Source organism: Macrobrachium rosenbergii, chromosome 25 (genome assembly GCF_040412425.1).
Source record: "Macrobrachium rosenbergii isolate ZJJX-2024 chromosome 25, ASM4041242v1, whole genome shotgun sequence".
In the NCBI taxonomy this organism is placed as follows: Eukaryota; Metazoa; Arthropoda; class Malacostraca; order Decapoda; family Palaemonidae; genus Macrobrachium; species Macrobrachium rosenbergii.
In genome coordinates this window covers 28,636,910-28,656,909 of record NC_089765.1, presented here as the reverse complement: position 1 = coordinate 28,656,909, position 20,000 = coordinate 28,636,910, and the positions used below count along the sequence as shown (strand labels likewise).

General features: G+C 37.5%; 1 protein-coding gene across 4 annotated transcripts in view; it reads right to left on the bottom strand.

Annotated features, from left to right (window-relative positions):
• LOC136852518 (uncharacterized) overlaps window positions 1–20,000 on the bottom strand; it is a 178,168-nt gene that overhangs the window by 67,588 nt on the left and 90,580 nt on the right. For all 4 annotated transcript variants that reach the window (XM_067127216.1, XM_067127215.1, XM_067127213.1 and 1 more), the window contains one exon: window positions 1,574–1,712. In XM_067127216.1, coding sequence (XP_066983317.1) covers window positions 1,574–1,712 — 139 coding nt within the window. The remainder of the gene's footprint in view (window positions 1–1,573; window positions 1,713–20,000) is intronic.

The following is a 20,000-nucleotide window of genomic DNA, read 5'->3' as shown; positions in this document are numbered from 1 at the left end:
TATATATATATATATATATATATATATATATATATATATATATATATATATATATATATATAAATATATATATATATATGTACAAACACACACACACATATATATATATTTTATATATATATACACAATGTATATAAATATATATATAACCTAACACAAGGCAGATATATAGGATAAAACTAAACATTCACAACACACAATCATACATCATATATATATATATATTGTGGATGAATATATGTTTATATATATATTTATACAATATATAATATATTATATACATATATATATATATAGTTCCATATAGGTTTATATATATATACACATAATGTATATAAAAGTATGCTATAACCTAACACAAAACAGACAAGGATAAAACTAAACATTCACACACAATCATACATCACTTCTGAATTGTGGATGAACCCCTGTTCATAAATTTTGTAAAAACTGAAGAAAGATGCATATATACAAAACATATAACACAAAAACACACACACACACACTGTATACTGTATATACTGTATATACATATATATATATACTATATATATATATATATATATATATATATATATATATACTGTATATATAAACAAGTACGTACACACACATGTATACATGCATACACACCGTGATTTCAAAATTACTTGAAAACAAGTTGCCCTTCATAAAGCAACCTGAACTTTTTTTTTTTTATATAAATTGGAGGAAATGCGTTAACGATGAATCATTGAAAGGTCTGAAACAATACGACTAGAATCTGCCCAAAACGTTTTCAATAATTCACAGAATTTTCATTCATTGATTTACCGAAATAAATAAATACATAACTCTGAAAACAGCGAGCGTCAACCTTGTCAGTCAGATATCTCGTCTACATCATATCTTTTTTTTTTTTATCAATTCTCGGCCGCATACTGAATGGGAAAAAATGTAAAGTGTATCTGCTTAGATAGTGTAAACTTTGGATTGAAAATACATTTTGATGACAAAATCGTGAGAATGATCTTATATTTAACCGAATAAATGGAAAAGGAGAGAATACAAATAATGGAGGTAAAACATGAAACACCTCACAAAAAATGATGTAGAATTTACAAAAGCCAATGTGTTACCCCCTTTTGACAGTTCCTATCCACAGACAAACAAACACACACACACAATCAAGATACAAGGATAAACAACCAGTTGATCAACATAATATTCGTACTTACACAAAAACTTTACTACATAAAAGCTAGGTTATATGAATTACATTAAGATACTCTTCTCTTCCCGTAATGTTCCTACTTAGAGAATAAAAAAAAAAGTTACATAAAAGCTAGCTTGATGGGCATTAATATAATCTCATCTCCCCCACAAGCAAGAGAAACAACAAACAACCTGAGTCTAGAAGGAAACTCCGTTACAAAAAAGAAGAAGAAGAAGAAGAAAAACAGCAGCAGCACGGAAAGAGTTCCACAACAAGACAGAAACAGTCATCCACATTCCTCACACAGCTCCTCCCTTCCCTCAGGAGCGAGGCGTCGGAGGTCTCAAAGGCTGAAAGAAAGACGAAGGTCGTCCTTACCGTGAAGCGTTATATCGGGGGGCCGGGGGTCGTCGTGGGGGTCGTGGTCCCGGCGTCGTTTAAACATGTTGGTGAAAAATTCCAAAGGCCCCCGACGAGAGGCATCGTCCTCGCCTCCTCCCAACATCGGTGCTTCAATCTGCAGGAGGAACAAAGACTGCCATTAATGTCTGAGGTTCTCTGGGCAATGGAAACACTTAAAAATGATTTCACTCGCTTTCAGTAACAAGAACGTTATCCAAGTGTGTGAGCGTGTGTGCGTATGTGTGTGTGTGTATGTAATTGTGTGTGTGTATATATATAGGCCTATATATATATATATGTATAATATATGTAATAATATATATATATACAATATGTATATCAATATATATACATACATTTATATATATATATATATCATATATTTATATATATATATATATATATATATATATATATATATATATATATATATATATATATATATATATATATATATATATATATATAGAGAGAGAGAGAGAGAGAATTTTTAGGGATAAGTGCATCCACCCGGTCACTTATCAGTTACAAGTTATCCCAAGGTATAGTAAACATAGCATTAAATGATATTTGTGGCTTAATATTTGTGATATATACATATACATTATCTTTTATTTTCGAATCTTTCTGACTGACAGCATTTCTACAGAAGCCTGTTGAGAGAGAGAGAGAGAGAGAGAGAGAGAGAGAGAGAGAGAGAGAGAGAGAGAGAGAGAGAGAGTCAAGTTTTGTACTTAGCGCAATAGAGAAAAAATTATTTCCTGACCTATTGCAAAGGTCGGACGATTAGAGAGAGAGAGAGAGAGAGAGAGAGAGAGAGAGAGAATAAAGTTTTGTATTAATCACAAAAGATAAAAATATTAATTTCTGACCTATTGCAAAGTTCGGACGAGAGAGAGAGAGAGAGAGAGAGAGAGAGAGAGAGAGAGAGAGAGAGAGAGAGAGAGTTTTGTAATAAGCGCAATAAAGAAAAACATTTACTTCCTGACCTATTGCAAAGGTCGGACCATTCTTCCATATTACAGAAAAAAAACCCACAAACATCAAACTCTCTGACGGGATTACTAACAGCGGCTTCCGCCCCGAACCACCATTACTTCAAAACTTACATGAAACATGTGACAACTTAAAAGCAAAAATAATGAAGAAATGAATACAAAAACCCATGATTGAACTGTGATTAAAGTAAACGGCAACAGACTCTAAGAAATGAACACGACGGCTGTGACGAGTTACTTCCTCAGACTTCCTCTGACACATCAAAAGCTTTTGTTGCGACGACGGCATTCACTGGATATTAGATCTCTCGGCGCTACAAAGCCAGATTGAAAATGATTGTCCCTTTTGCTTACACCATTGTTTATTAGTTTCTGAATGACTCTCCACAGTTCTTTTTTCTGCCGTCGTTCCTTAATGTTCTAATGGTAAATATTTCTCGTCTTTTGGGAACTGACCATGACGGTTTCTTTTCCGTTTTGTGTGGCTGTTGTTGCTGTTGGTGCAAAAATAATCTGAGTAACGATATTCGATCAAAATGTCTTTGCGGTTTCACCTGAACAATAAACCATTCATTACAGGACGATAGAGATGTCTTTGAAAAATGACAAAGTTGGCCATTTCACTCAATGACATAAATGAAAAATTCGAGACATGCGAAATTACATGATCGTTCACGGACCAGTTACTCCTATCAAGTTTCCGTTATATCTTTTATTACAAAATAAATCAACGATACAGTGAAATAGCAGCAAAATTTTTCAACTAGGTTTTTAAAAACATTTACCATCAATGAGATTTTGAATGTATCTGCTTGTTAATTTGTACATCATAGTCCACTTATATATATATATATATATATATATATATATATATATATATATATATATATATATATATATATATATATATATATATATATATATATATATATATACATATATATATATGTACGTATAAATATACATACAAACACATTATATATATATGTATATGTATATATATATATATATATATATATATATATATATATATATATATATATATATATATATATATATATATATATATATATATATATATATATATATATATATATATATATCACAAACTGACAAGGCTCACGGAAGGAACGCGCCTAACCTCATTACGTACACAGAGCCACTCACCTCTACCTTGTACGCACTATCGCTCGATGTTGAGGCCCCTCCATTCCAAAATCTCTTTCACATCTATTCATTCCTTCCTAGGTGTTTTTCCACATTCCATCTATTACTTCTGAACTGTATTTTATCTTCACAAACTTAACATTCTCCATTCTTTCCACATGACCGCACCATCTCAAAGCATACTGATCCTTCCTGTCACCTACGACAACCTCTTTGACCACTCCTATGCATCTCCACATTCTTAATCTTAAAAGCTCTTCTTTTGCAAAAGGTACTTTGCAATCAATTCATCTCTACTGCTTCCAAAACCCGTCTTTCATTTGCATCATGCATTTACGCTACACCTCCATTGGAAGAAAATTGGTTCAAAAATTCTTTCGTATATCGTGTAAGGCTAAGCGGCCTCCTCCAATAAGGAGGAATGGAAAAACGTAACTCTTGTATTATGCGGCATATTCGGGTGATGTGTTTCATCTTCGCTTTGCTTTCACTGTTGGAATTTCTTTGATATTCTTTTAGATCTTTCTTCTTCAGTTCTTTCGCCACTCTGCTTCTGCTTTTTGAGTTCTCTAACAACTCACACTTATTTATCATTTTAATACTACATTTCTGAAGTATTCTCTTTTCCCCTCACCCTTATGTTCTTCATTGGAGGGGTGGATAGAGCTCTCGGCTAGCACGCTGTTGGCCCAGCGTTCGACTCTCCGACCGGCCAATGAAGAATTTGATTATTTTATTTCTGGTGATAGGAATTTATTTCTCGTCATGTGGTTCAGATTCCACAATAAGCTGTAGGTCCCGTTGCTAGGTAACCAATTGGTTCTTAGCCACGTAAAATAAATCTAAGCCTTCGGGCCAGCCCTCTCTAGGAGAGCTGTTATTCAGCTCAGTGGTCTGGTTAAACTAAGATATACTTAACTTTTTCCACTCACCCTTTCATCATTCTCTTCACACCACTTTAACGAAGCTGCCACTGGTTATCCTTTTATTTGACTGATCATCGGGCTCTTACTCATAAGTTTTCTCACTGAAGGCTAAAACATAATGTATTCCCTGTCTAGGGTCTCTCCGTGACCTTCAGAAGGGTTGTTTTAATGGCAATTTTATTTGTTTCTCCAGCTGACAAATGAAGAAGAGGCTGCTAACCTTAAATCTGCAGCAGCTTCAAGGTGAAAAAATTTTGCCGACCTCATACAGCGTTCACTCTGCGCGCTTAGAAATTCTGAGTGTTTGTCAAAACTTGGCGTCATCTGACTCCCACAGCTGTTTTCTTCGCAGCACTTGAAAACAGATATGACTCAATTCCTCCCTCGAGCATTGCTCATCCTGTTGTGTGTGCAGTTTAACTGCCTTTTTCCGTATCGAAAGGTTGTTTATCGACCGCCCTCCCTACTACCGACTTTAGCATAAGGGCCTTATGCGAGCACAACCAAGAAACTACCATGAATGGTTGTTGCCACTGGCTATCCAGTGCTCCTTAACTAGAACCATCTCCAGCAACAAGATAAACCAGGACAGAAGAAAAATGGGACCACTACATCTTCTGCCAGAACACATTTGGGGTCCTCTTCCTCCAACCTAATGCGAACACGCCTACGTCTTTTTTTCCACTTAAATGATTACGGTATTCTTTTATACTATACGAGGTGGACTTTTGATATTTCATAGTCTACAAAATTAAGATTTTTTGTGACAGTCATACCTTCGGTAACATTCCCTGCCATTCAGTCGTAGGCTATCATAATTATATTATACTTCTACCGAGTCAATACCAATGTTTTACAACCCGTTCAAGGACTTCTTATTCAGCTAATTGGCTCCCGATCTTGTTTTCACTGAATTTTCACACTTAAAACTCTACTTGGGACGTAATCTTTTTTTTATTCTACTATAACTAGAAATACAAGAATACATTAAGTACACAACTGATACATGTACGCAAATTACAAACGAAATTACCCATACCCATTTCATTTACGTTTTACTGTCTTCTATTTGGTTTGTTGCTTTTTGAGAGAGAGAGAGAGAGAGAGAGAGAGAAAGAGAGAGAGAGAGAGTGCTGTTGCGATTGTGTTGGTTTCGTATCCAGAAAAAATTTCAGATTTTCCAGTTTCATTTTCAGTTAAATTTGACTCAGAAAGGAAAATTAGTGCTACTAACACGTTGTATAAATGAAAATTTAGTAAACATCGTAAAATGAAAGTAAGGAATTTGGAGTAAAAGGAATTTCAAACGAATTTTCAGTCAGACTTTCACAGATCTTCAATAGTAGTAAGTAGGCTGCGTGTTGCGGTAGACATCGTGCAAATCCCTTTTAATGTCACAATTGAGTAATCTGTCTAAAACGCAGAAGCGTTAACATACTTCAACCACCTTTAGCATCGTGCGGTGATGTTACCTATTCTGCCCTAAAGTGGAATACTGCAGTATCTGCAAAAATACAAAACTGAGAAAAATGGTAGATACTGCAGTTTTCCCTTGCCTTATTACTGATTTTGCAGATACTGCAAATGGACCCCCTAAATAAAACACTGAAGAATCATTCTGAAACTGCAGTCACTTGTGTATTAGTGTTTCACGAGCCCAATGGGTGGCATGTCTCAGTTTCGAAAATTTTGCAGAGACTGCAGTTTTCCATTTTAGGGCAGTATTCCCCGATGTACCTAAATGATTGTCTCAGATGTATTCATTTATATAGTTTCCGTCTACAGTCATTTATTCATCTTCACTTATTTTACGCTAAACCAATTGAGATAATTTTGATATTCCTCCTTTTTTACATATATGAGAACTTTACCCGAGGACAGCTCGCTGAAAGATTTCACGCCCATTTTTTGTTTTTTATGCACACAAGAACAGCAATTACTAAAATAAGAAAAAAATATAGCAATAATAATAATAATAAAGTTTATGAGCCCCCTCTTTTACAGTTTTCTGAATTCTGTTGATATTACGCTCACCTTTCTTTTCTATCAGTTCATCGTTTCACATGGAATTTTTGCGTAGCTTTTTCTCACATCCAAAATACCGTCCAAACAAGGCTTGAATAACCTGAACTCCAAAGAAAATCTACTATAAACAACACACACAAAAAAGGAGACCAAATAACAACAGACAAATGAAGCGGGAAAGATGCGGGATCAAAGCCTCTCCCGAGGTACAACAGAGAGCGCGATCTTTTTGAAGCGTTTCTCACATCTTCAATCGTTTCGCCGCATTTCAAAAAAACTCGCGCAACTTCAATTAATTTGCTCCGTCAATAAACAAGAGAGATAAAAAATGCTACGCCATCACTGAAACCGGATGGGGGAAGTTGTTTTGACATGAGGAACGAGAGGCTTCAATGCAGAACAAAATCACCCTTGGGGCCGGCCCTGCCTTCAGCAACACGTCTGGGGACATGCAGGGAAAGGACAGTGATTTATGACCTACATCTGTCCGATTCCATAAAATTCATACAATGGGGGGAAAGTCGAAAAATGTATCTATGTCTCTGGGAAGTCATACACACGAGCAAACGAAAGTATTTATGGATAGAGGGAAACTATATTAAATTTTTTTTTTTTTGGTATAAGAAACGCAAGAAATTATGGCAGTGTTTGCTGTTCATATTTACGAGGACTTGGTTTTTCTTTGATTACTTATTCTTGGAATAACTATTTCTATGTCACTTTTTTTCGGTCCCACACCACCGAAGGGAAAAGCAAATTCATCTGTAACTAGTCTTGTGCTGACTCCATTGTAAGTGTTTTAAGCACACTAAGTCTCACATATTTTGGACATTCAGTCTCAACAGCTTGAGGAGTCATAACACGTTTCAAACATCATCTCCTAACCCGAGGTGCGACACCTTTTGTCTATCTTGTCGCTCTGTTAAGTTTATTTTGCAGTTTCCCAACCATATTCTAAGTAGACTATGATAGATAAGAATTGCTGTAGTCCAATTCTGTTAATAATAATCTCAGCCCACACTATGGATGACAATTAATCCGAAGTTTATTAATACAAACTCATTATGACATTTCTTTTATCAAAGGCAATATTTCTAAAATGATGTCCAATAACACGTACAACATTACTGATCTGAGTACTGAGACAAATTGCAACTCAGCAGCACACCACGGGCATTTATCGGTAATCAGTACTAGATTACTATTTATATTCGGCCGAATATCAGTTTGAGTTACTTTTTTTTCCAACCAAAATAAATTCAGTTCTACGTCCACTTGGTATTAATTGTTTTAACGTCATCCATTCCTTGACAATGGTCAGGTCGTCATTTAGTTTTTCATTTGTATTCCCGATGTCGTTTGTGCAGAAACAGTGGTACATTTACAGTTCGGTCATTCATAAACATTAACAGGATTAGACCTAACAGATGCTTTGAAGTACAAATCTCCATGTTTTATACGGTGCAAACCAATAACCAATCTGTACATAGTATTTTCTGAATTGCATTGAATATAGAATTTAAGCCAAAGGCCAAGCCTTGGGACCTATGAGGTCATTCAGCGCTGGAATGGAAATTAACAGTAAAGGGTTTGAACGGTGTAACAGGAGGAAAACCTCGCAGTTACACTAGGAATGAATGTTAGGAGAGGGCGGAAATTAAGATGGGTTGCAACTAGGGGCCGAAGAAATGCTGCAGAGAACTTTAAGTAATGCCTACAGTGCACCGCATGAGGTGCACTGTCGATACTAATCCCCCCTACGGGGATAGTATTTTCTGTCACACGGGCTTCGTTAACAACTCGAATGGACAGGAAACAATTTACAAAAAATTCATGAACCGCTGTATCGAGTAAGACCAGGAAACCACATTTGCCTTCACCCATTTAAATAGATAATTTATAATAGAACATACAGCGGTCTTTGTAAAATATGATTGTCTACAAGCTGACCGACTACACTTACCCTTACCAGGTGAATACTTAATTTTTAAAAAACCACATATTTTATTATTTTGGACATCAATGATAGAATCGAAACAGGTCTCAATGAAGTTAAGTTTTGACAATCAAAGACCCTTTCAAAACTGGTTTAATAATAGTTATTTTTCCAGACAAAGGGAACTCACACTTAGAGAAATCGATATATATAAATTTCACCATAACATCAGTGAGGCACGAAAAATTTTCCTTGTCAAAAAATCCAAATATTGACATCGGAACAATTGCACATGTTTTCTTTCGTGTTAAATAATCATGGTAACATCATCATTATTTGCACTTAAATCTCGATGGCCTTATACCAGTATCAGGTTCAGAATTAATCAGGTTTGGCGTCTCAATAAAAGTGACAATAAATAGCCTAATTTTCGGCGCAGCAGACAAACATCTTTACTACAATGTGCGCTAACTCGTACCTATCCCCAAGGGATGACAGTGTCTGGCCCCCGGGGAAGGAGATTTGCATAGGATATCCATATCTTTATTCGCACGGCAGTTCCGTTCTCGCAGGTCAAGACTTAATGAGGCGTTCATCCATGTGCATAGGGCTTACTGCTCCCAAGTATTGTTTCTTGCTTGTTTTCTATTGCTTGCAACGAGCTTTTTTCCCTAATCTGTAACGTTTGCCTTACACACACACAAACAACTTGAATTTGCATCTGAAAAACCGTATTTGGGATCCTAGGATTCCATAATTAGGGTAAAAAAAATTTTTTTGGTGCAAACGAAATACTGGAACACGGATACTCTACGCATGTGTATAATTTATATTAAAGAATGCGATATGCCTGCATACTGCACTGATGGCCACTGATGAAAGTAACAAATTGCGTATAGTTACTTTCAGAAACTAAATAATGACCAAGACGAGTAATCTCGTATGTTGAATGGCATCGCAAATCATTACAAATTCAAGGCGATGCCGACCTATGGAAATTGAGGTTCCCAACATCCCGACAACGGTCCGTGTCTCACAGAAAGGCTTGATCTCGATGTAAGTTAGGATTCACAGCTTGAAATACCTTAAGAAAAACAAATACGACTAGACAAGATTTAGCACGCTACTTAGGGAGCAGAAGAGATAAGGGTCGTTCACCACAAGAATTCATGACTCAAGTTTTAGGAATTCTCTGTTCGACTTCAATATAACCGGCACTTTTTTTTTAAGAGAACCTAAGTTAGTTAGAAATTTGAATATATTCTCAATTCTATTCACTTTTACTGTAATTTTAAATTAAATATAGTATTCTGGCTTCAAGCTAAGAATCAACCTTTCCTTTCACTTCTCGCAGATTCAGCTATAAGTTATTACGTTGGTCCGGAGTTTAGAAAGTTTTTTGTGCCAAGCTAGACAATTCATTTTGTATCCCTCTCTTTTATGCGCGTTATGTGGGTGATACCTTCGCTCTCTTCAAACACGATTCACTCAAGAGTTATTTTTAGAATTTATTAATTCACGCCACCAAAATATTAATTTTACTCTTGAGAGCGAGCAGGGGGATCTACTAGCTTTTTTTAGATGTGTTGGTTAAGATAGACAATGATGTTTTTAGTACTACTGTTTTTTAGGAAAAAAATTTTACTGGAATGGGTTTAAGTTATTTTAGCTTTTGTTTTACAATTTTAAACTTAATTCCATTTATACACTGGTTCAAAGGGCGCTTTCTCTCACCTCGAACTGGAATCTGTTCCATGGGGAGATCCTCTTTCTCTCAGAATATTTTAATAAAAATTGCTTTTCCGAAAAGGCACTTTATAAAGTTCAGAATAAATTACTTAACTTTTTCAAAGCTCGCTAAGATTCTTCCTGTGCCCAAAATGAAATTCTATGCTAGTCTGCCTTACATTAAAGACAACCACTTCAGAAGCGAATTGACCAGCGTCCTGAACAAACACTTAGGATCTCTTTGATATCAAGCCCATTCCCAAAGCCCCACTGACTATTGGCTCTTTATTCTGGTTGAAGGACTGCCTATCTTTATTCCGGTTCAAGGACCGCCTATCTTTATTCCGGTTCAAGGACCGCCTATCTTTAGTCCGGTTCAAGGACCGCCTATCTTTATTCCGGTTCAAGGACCGCCTATCTTTAGTCCAGTTCAAGGACCGCTTATCTTTAGTCCGGCTCAGGGACCGCCTATCTTTAGTCCGGCTCAGGGACCGCCCATCTTTATTCCGGTTCAAGGACTGCCCATCTTTATTCCGGTCCAAGGACCGCCCATCTTTATTCAGGTCCAAGGACCGCCCATATTTATTCCGGTTCAAGGACCGCCCATCTTTATTCGGTTCAAGGACCGCCCATCTTTATTCAGTCAGGGACCGCCTATCTTTATTCGGCTCAGGGACCGCCTATCTTTATTCCGGCCAGGGACCACCCATCTTTATTCGGTCAAGGACCGCCCATCTTTATTCGGTCCAAGGACCGCCCATCTTTATTTCCAAGGACCGGTTCAGGACCGCCCATCTTTATTCGGTTCAAGGACCCCATCTTTAGTCTGGCTCAGGGACCGCCTATCTTTAGTCTGGCTCAGGGACCGCCTATCTTTATTCCGGTCCAAGGACCGCCCATCTTTATTCTGGTCCAAGGACCGCCCATCTTTATTCCGGTCCAAGGACCGCCCATCTTTATTCCGGTCCAGGACCGCCCATCTTTATTCGGTCCAGGACCCGCCCATCTTTATTCGGTTCAAGGACCGCCCATCTTTATTCGGCCCAGGACCGCCCATCTTTATTCAGGTCCAGGACCGCCCATTTTATTTCGGTCCAAGGACCGCCCATCTTTATTCGGTCCAAGGACCGCCCATCTTTATTCGGTCCAGGACCACCCATCTTTATTCTGGTCAAGGACCGCCCATCTTTATTCCGGTCCAAGGACCGCCCATCTTTATTCCGGTCCAAGGACCGCCCATCTTTATTCCGGTCCAAGGACCGCCCATCTTTATTCCGGTCCAAGGACCGCCCATCTTTATTCCGGTCCAAGGACCACCCATCTTCATTCCGGTCCAAGGACTGCCCATCTTTATTCCGGTCCAAGGACCGCCCATCTTTATTCTGGTCCAAGGACCGCCCATCTTTATTCTGGTTCAAGGACCGCCTATCTTTATTCTGGTTCAAGGCCCGCCCATCTTAATTCCGGTTCAAGGACCGCCTATCTTTATTCCGGTTCAAGGATCGCCTATCTTTATTCCTGTTCAAAGACCATCTATCTTTATTCCGATTCAAGGACCGCCTATCTTTATTCCGATTCAAGGACCACCCATCTTAATTACGGTTCAAGGACCGCCTATCTTTATTCCGATTCAAGGACCACCCATCTTAATTCCGGTTCAAGGACCGCCTATCTTTATTCCGGTTCAAGGACCGCCTTTATTCCGGTTCAAGGACCGCCTATCTTTATTCCGGATTAAGGACCCTCTATCTTTATTCCAGTTCAAGGACTGCTAAGTCCCTACATGATGTCAAATGTAATTTATAAATATGCCTGCCCCGGATATAATTCGGGGATTTATGACGTAGCTACTACACGTCTGCTCGACTTCCATGGGAGCGTCAGCTACCACAGGGGACCACGATGTCCAACCCTGAATCATCCAGTATGTGCAATCATTCCACAATATGTAATACGGAAATTAAACATGTAAAAAATGCGCCGAAGGCAATCGAGTTTTCTGTACAGAGTATAATGCTGTATGAAACTCTCAGCCAGGGGCCCATGAAACTCTTAGCCGCGGCCCATGAACCTTTCAGCCACGGCCCGGAGGTGGCCTGTGTTGTTGGCACCTACAGTGGTGCCAGACGCACGATCATGACTAAATTTAACCTTAAATAAAATAGAAGCTTCTGAGGCTAGAGGGCTACAATTTGGTATGTCTGATGATTGGAGGGTGGATGATCAACGTAGCGATTTGCAGCCCTCTAGTCTCAGTAGTTTTTAAGATCTGCGGGGGTACAGGAAAAAGTGCGGACGGACAAACAAAGAGCCATTTCAGTAGCTTTCTGTTTTCTTTTACAGAAAACTAAAATGAAAACTTGAGTATCACTGGCCATAACAACACCCAAACTGGCTTATTTATACTGGAAACACTTAAAATGAACTGCTAGTTCCTGCCTTAAATACACAGTCCTGTTCCACCCAGCTGTTTTTTATCTTGATGCTTTCATTTGTTTACTTCCCCTTGCTTTGTTGCCGTTTCCAGCAGGTAAGTTCGTTTGCACTAGTGTTTTTATGTTATTTTAGTGAATCTTGAGTAACTTTTATACGTAGTTTAGTGGATCTTTTAAGTTTTGTGCGCATTTTAGTGTTTTACGTGTCAATATTTACAGTATTTTAGTTTGGTAGAAATCCCAGATGATGTAAATATGATTTACGAAACGTTGGAATAAACTGTGAAAATAATCATCTCATCGTATTCCTGGTCGGACAGTCTATGAAGTATACCATGGGCATTTTGCCTCATCATCCTACCCGTTCTATATACGTGTATATATATATGTGTATACATACATGCATACACAAATATATATATATATATATATATATATATATATATATATATATATATATATATATATATATATATATATATATATATATATATATATATATATATACACACACACAACACACATATATATATATATATATATATATATATATATATATATATATATATATATATATATATAACACACACACACACACACGTAGATAGAATGAGTAGGATGATGAGGCAAAAGCAAACAGCCCATGGTATATTTCACAGAAGGTCCGACCAGGAATACGATCAGATGATTTATTAAGTTTTTAAGTCATTTATTCATGATTTTATAAAATGCATTTTCGGGAAACCAATTTCTTAATAAAGTAGTCTAAGAGAAAGAGGATCCCCCATGGAACAGATTCCAGTTCGAGGTGAGAGAAAGCGCCCTGTGAACCAATGTATAAATGAAATCAATTTTAAAACTGCAGAAACAAAAGCTAAAGTAACTTGAAACTGGTCCAGAATAAGTCTTTTTTCTAAAAACAGAAGTACTAAAAACATCATTCTCTCTCTTAACCAACACATCTAAAAAAAAAAAGGTAAAACGATCACCCTGCTCGCTCTCAAGAGTAAAGTTAATAATTTGGTGGCATGAATTAATACAGAGTGATTCGTGTTTTTAGAGAGCGAAGGTGTTATCTTGTAATACGTTGTTTTCATTCTACTTGATTACTTCCTTGATTTTAATGTGAGAAATATTCCGCTATGGTTTGCTAAACTAGCAGCAATGAATAAAAATGCTCTTCATTCAAGTTTTAATATATACATTATTGGTTTTAATATATACATTATATATTTACATATATATATACACATAATATATATATATATATATATATATATATATATATATATATATATATATATATATATATATATATATATAAATGATAGCTTTAATTCAAGGACATTAAAGACAACATAACTTTTTGGATCATATTTTCCTTACGTCAAGCATATCGAGGTTAAAGAGGAAAGTAGAAATAGGAAACGTAATCCACAGACGTGGGACGTAGTGAAAGAGGAATAATCAATGACGAATAATCACGCACCGCTGTATTGGCGAAGCGGGTGCTTAATGAAACTCTAGATTGACACCCCTAATTCACTTTAAAGACTGCCGCGGAACTTGAGCGGATGTAAGGCATTTCATTAGAGCGATGGTTCTCGGCGCTCAATGCGGAACTACTCTACAGGAATTTGGATTCTATTAATGGCTGTTGCTTGTGCTGGTTTATCACGGTCTGGATACAGTATGCACAGGAACAATAACTAACTCTTCGTGCAGCCGGCTTCATCCAAATTCATATGCCACGTAGGAGGGTAGTTGAGTATACCTTAGTTTAACCAGACCACTGAGCTGATTAGCAGCTCTCCTAGGGCTGGTCCGAAGGATTACACTTACTTTACGTGGCTAAGAACCAATTGGTTATCTAGCAACGGGACCTACAGCTTATTGTGGAATCCGAACCACATTATGACGAGAAATGAATTTCTATCACCAGAAATAAATTCCTCTAATTCTTCACTGGCCGGCCGGAGACTCGAACTCGTTCCTAGCAGAGTGCTAACCGAGAGCTCTACCGACTATTCCAACGAGGAACTGTAGGAGGGTAGTGCCGTCAGTGCACCTCACGGGGTGCGCTGTAGGCATTACTAAAGGTTCTCTGCAGCGTCCCTTCGGCCCCTAGCAGCAACCCCTTTCATTCATTTTACTGTACCTCCATTCATATCTTTCTCCCATCTTGCTATCCATCTCCTCCAAACAATTATTTCATAGCGCAACTGCGAGGTTTTCCTCCTGTTACACCTTTCAGACATTCTTCTGGCAATTTCCGTTTCAGCGCTGAATGACCTCAGAAGTCCCTGTGCTTGGCCCTTGACCTAACCTCTATATTTCATTCCATTCCAAATTCATATAAACGTCGTTTCAGTAAGTGGGTCTGTTGCGTTCTTCTGATCTTCCTCCTTCTCCCTGTTCCCTTTCTTCTGATCTTTTCTTCTCTCTGTTCCCTTTCTTCTGATCTTTCTTCTCCCTTTTCCCTTAAGTAATATCTTTCGTAGGCATCCGCAAAATAAAATAAACACTGTGGTTCAGAAAACGCACGAAATCTGACTATATCCGAGAAGACAGGTTTTAGAAAAGCAACTTCAATTTCAGCAAAACACCTTACCTCTTATGACTGACTGCTCTCTGCAAACACGGGCTCCCTAGTTACCATAACATCTCAAAAGAACCTTCATCGGAAGCCCTTGGGCAATTCCAATTTTAAAACTGATCTTCATTAACAGAGGTGTACAAATCTGTATTCTAGCACTTGGTGAATGCAGAACAACTTTGAAAAGCTTATTACCCCAACTGTTGGTTGAATTGGCAAGGACATAATATATTCATATACTTTCGGAGAAGAAAAACATCTGCTAGTTCGTTGCTATCCGAGATAATTTTTTTATAAGGATGCAATTAAATAAAAACTTAAGATCCGCTTTTCGTCACATTCTTGGATGGCTAGGTAACGCAAGCGAGGGACCACATCAAACTCACTCTGAAAACCAGCTCTCCAGCTTTATTCGAGTCAAGGAAAGGGGACTGCGTCCCTTCCTGTTCTCAGCCGTTTTATTTTTCTGCAAAAGAAAACTATTGAGGTGGTTTTGTCTGTCTGTCCACACTATTTCTGTCCGCCCTCAGATCCTAAAAGCTAGAGGCTAGAGGGCTGCAAATTGGTATATTGATCATCCACCCTCCAAACATACCAAATTGCAGCCCTCTAACCTAAGTAGTTTTTATTTTTTTTAAGATTAAAGTTAGCCATTATCGTGCGTCTGGCACCGCTACAGGACAGGCTATCACCGGGCCGTGGCTAAAAGTTTCATGGGTCGCGGCTCATACAGAATTATACCGAGACCACCGAAAGATAGATCTATTTTCGGTTGCCTTGATTACACGCTGTACAGAAAACTCGATTGCGTCGAAGAAACTTCGGCGCATGTTTTACTTATTTGGAATTCTCCTTGAACGCAGGAATGAACTTCCCAGCAAGCAAGCCTTCACTGAGAGCATAGCCACACTTCCCTCCGCTTTCTTTTCAGACTGAAACTGGAGACCACCACATCTTCGGCAGTTTTATCCACCTCTTAACACCATGCAGTTCAAATTCTCTCCTTCCAAGGTAGGATACATTATTCATGCACTAAATCAATGATTAAAATTAAAACTTGTATATCAAAATTCGAAAGAATTTACGGTTTTCACTAACTGTAACCAGAATTAAAACTTATATAACCTCCCTTGTATTATCAGCGCTACCCTCATCATTCTTTCAGGTCATAACTAAAGTATTTATTTTTTTCTCTACTGACATGAACAGCAAACAGAAGTTGGAAACGAAACAAGCAACTGAAACAAACCCTAAGAAATACATTCTCTCTCTCTCTCTCTCTCTCTCTCTCTCTCTCTCTCTCTCTCTCTCTCTCTCTCTCTCTCAAGACTGCTGTTCTTTGGTTCTAAAATTGTTTACGACTCCAGACGGCTGATGAAATTCCCCCGAATTACTGGAGAAATAAGTTTGCACCGAGACGTGCATCGAAAAATCAATTCGCGGCTATTTCTGCCGTCCTGTCGGCTTCCATTGCAAGCGACAGGAATAATCGTGGGTCAGTTGATGCAAAAGTAATTTTACGAGACCGAAAGCATTATTACTACGTCAGGAACTGCATTAACTATGCAAAGAGAAGGCTGATTCCAGCATAACTAACTTTTTATTTATAATCGCGGGTCAGTTGAAATCTACTGGTGGTCTTGGCAAAAATGTTGTTGCGGGTAAAAGCTTTCACCATTCTAACCTATTAAGCTTTCACAAAGATGCTGTGTTACACGACACCAAAAATACGTTCACACATTCGCGTATCTAATCTTTTTCCAGTTAAGCCAATCACACATCAATTGAAGTTTAAAAACTTTATTAAATGTAAGCGCCGGTACTTATATTTAATTAAAATCCGGCATATAAAAACAGTAATTTTCTAATACAAATGCCATCAGGATAGAAGATTACCCATAATACTACGGATAACAATTTACCGGATTAAAAAAAAGTATTACCTACGCACACTACCTGCTTCTGGGCCTCTAAATTTAATTCAGATATCGAACGAACCAAACACTTGCTTACGATGCAAAATTAATTTTACGAGACCGAAAGCATTACTACGTCAGGAATTGCGTTAACTATGCAAAGAGAAGGCTGATTCCAGCACAACCCATACTTTATTCATACTAACACTTCCGCAGAGTTTCCAAGGGCATGTTTTCCCCGGGACACTAACCCTTTACTTATACCATTTTCCAAAACCACGATATTACACTTATGTGATAATGCACTTTAAGTTCAAGCATTTGTCAAAATGCCTTCTAATATCCAATCAGCAGCGCATTTATCAGCTTTGCTTTTTCATCGATAGGGGACCTGTTCATTATCGCTCTCCATACGCAAACTAACCAAGTATGCTTCCCATGTCAGGTCTGTTAGAAACAGACCCTATTCACTTTTAAAAAACGAAAACAACTGATTATTCTGTGTTAAGGACAGTCTTCCCTCTACCTTAATAACCACTGACACACCGAATGTTCCAAGAGCGAACTTTGGCCACAAACGATTAATTCGCAACTTTACAGAATTTTTGAATGTTTAAATATATTGGATATAATAATGAAACTGAATCTCAGTCCAGACGAGCAGAACCAGCCACCAGACTGCTGGTTACCAAACTGCTCTAGAGAACAATGAAACAGATTAAGTGCTCAAGGCATTTCGTAATATTACAAGCGTTGAAAGAGCTTCCTACGCTTCATATAACACAGTAACTGACTGTCACGATAAAGGAAAAGAAAAAATGAATTTCATCTAAACTACAAAACACGAAAATGGAGTCTGCTGTGTAAACTGGTTCCTGAAAGATCGCCCGCACAAATTCACCTTTATCTCTCGCTGCTGTTCTTTGCTCTTGGCAGTTTTATATAGAAAATCAAGGAAAAATATTTAATACCTTGAAGTGAATGGACAGAGACTGTCGTATCTTCCCATCTCGAACACTGTAAACAGAGTAGTATCAAAGAACTTCCTTCCGAAGGGACGAGGACCCTCTCTATAAAAGCCGTTGAATGTTTAAGGAAGCACAGGGCCAGACAAGGTTCTGAATTCCAAATGAGTGAAGGTATACGGAAAAACTAGAACAGGATTTCAGTTCAAAGAAAAACATCATAAAAATCCTTCCTTATACGAGGAATCCAGACGGTGCCATTCTACATTTCTGAAATTCAAACTGAATTAGGTAGTGATAATGATTATAAACAAGTAAAAAATGCGTCGAAGTTTCTTCGGCGCAATCGAGTTTTCGGAACAACGTGTAATGCTGTATGAAACTCTCAGCCACGGCCCGATGGTGGCCTGTCCTATAGCTTTGCCAGACGCACGATTATGGCTAACTTTAACCTTAAATAAAATAAAAACTACTTAGGCTAGAGGGCCGCAATTTGATATGTTTGATAATTGGAGGGTGGATGATCAACATACCAATTTGCAGTCCTCTATCCTCAGTGGTTTTAAGGTCTGCGGGCGGACAGAAAAATGCGGACAGGAAAAGTGCGAACGGACAGACAAAGCCATCTCAATAATTTCCTTTTACAGAAAACTAAAAATGTCCTTAAAGGATGCGGCATGGGTAGAGGAGGGTCGTCTAGCGCTAGATGAAAATATGAAAAACATACAAGTCTGCAGAGCAACGGTTATGTAATATTCCAAAAAAAAAGAGAGAAATAAATCAAAATAAAAAAAAAAAGTAATTAGGCGCCCGGCTTAAGCTCAGCCTTTTTGAAGGGAAGGAAGCAAATTGGTATATCTCGAGAGAGGACGAGAGAATTCTCAGACAATTTCTTGAGTGAGAAGAAAAGATTTTTTCCTCGCTAATTAATTTCACATGAATCCCCTGCGCCTTAATCAAATCTGCAAGTCGAGTGTGTTTATACCGGAAGGTATTTCCCTGGGTAAATAATAATAATAATAATAATAATAATAATAATAATAATAATAATAATAATAATAATAATAATAATAATACTTCACATGAATCCCCTGTGACTTAATCAAATCTGCAAGTCGAGTGTGTTTATACCCGAAGGTATTTCCCTGGGTATATGATAATAATAATAATAATAATAATAATAATAATAATAATAATAATAATAATAATAATAATGTCAAACTTCTCAGATTTCAGAGGTCCTTTATTCCCCACACCGTTGGACTGTGGAACAGCCTCCCAGATGATTTGTGCAATTGGATCTTCAGAAGTTCAAGAGAAAATGCAATGCATTACTACCCTTGTACTATTCTCTTGCATTTTGATATATTTTCATATATTTATCTATTTATTAATTTTTTTTCTTTTTAAGTAAGTGGTATCTCTCCTTTCTGTATTTCCCTTTAATTCCTCTTACTTCTCCCTAATGAACACCATATCCTTTGAAAGCTTGAATCTCAAGTCAACGGTCCCCTGTGGGCTTGTTCAATATGAACAGGCTTCATCTACCGAATATAATAATAATAATAATAATAATAATAATAATAATAATAATAATAATAATAATAATAATAATTGCTTCAATAAAAATTATATGGAGACGCAGAAGGGGAAAAAACAAATGAAAAGTGTGACCACTATAATAAATTCTCTGCTCTGAAGACTACCACTC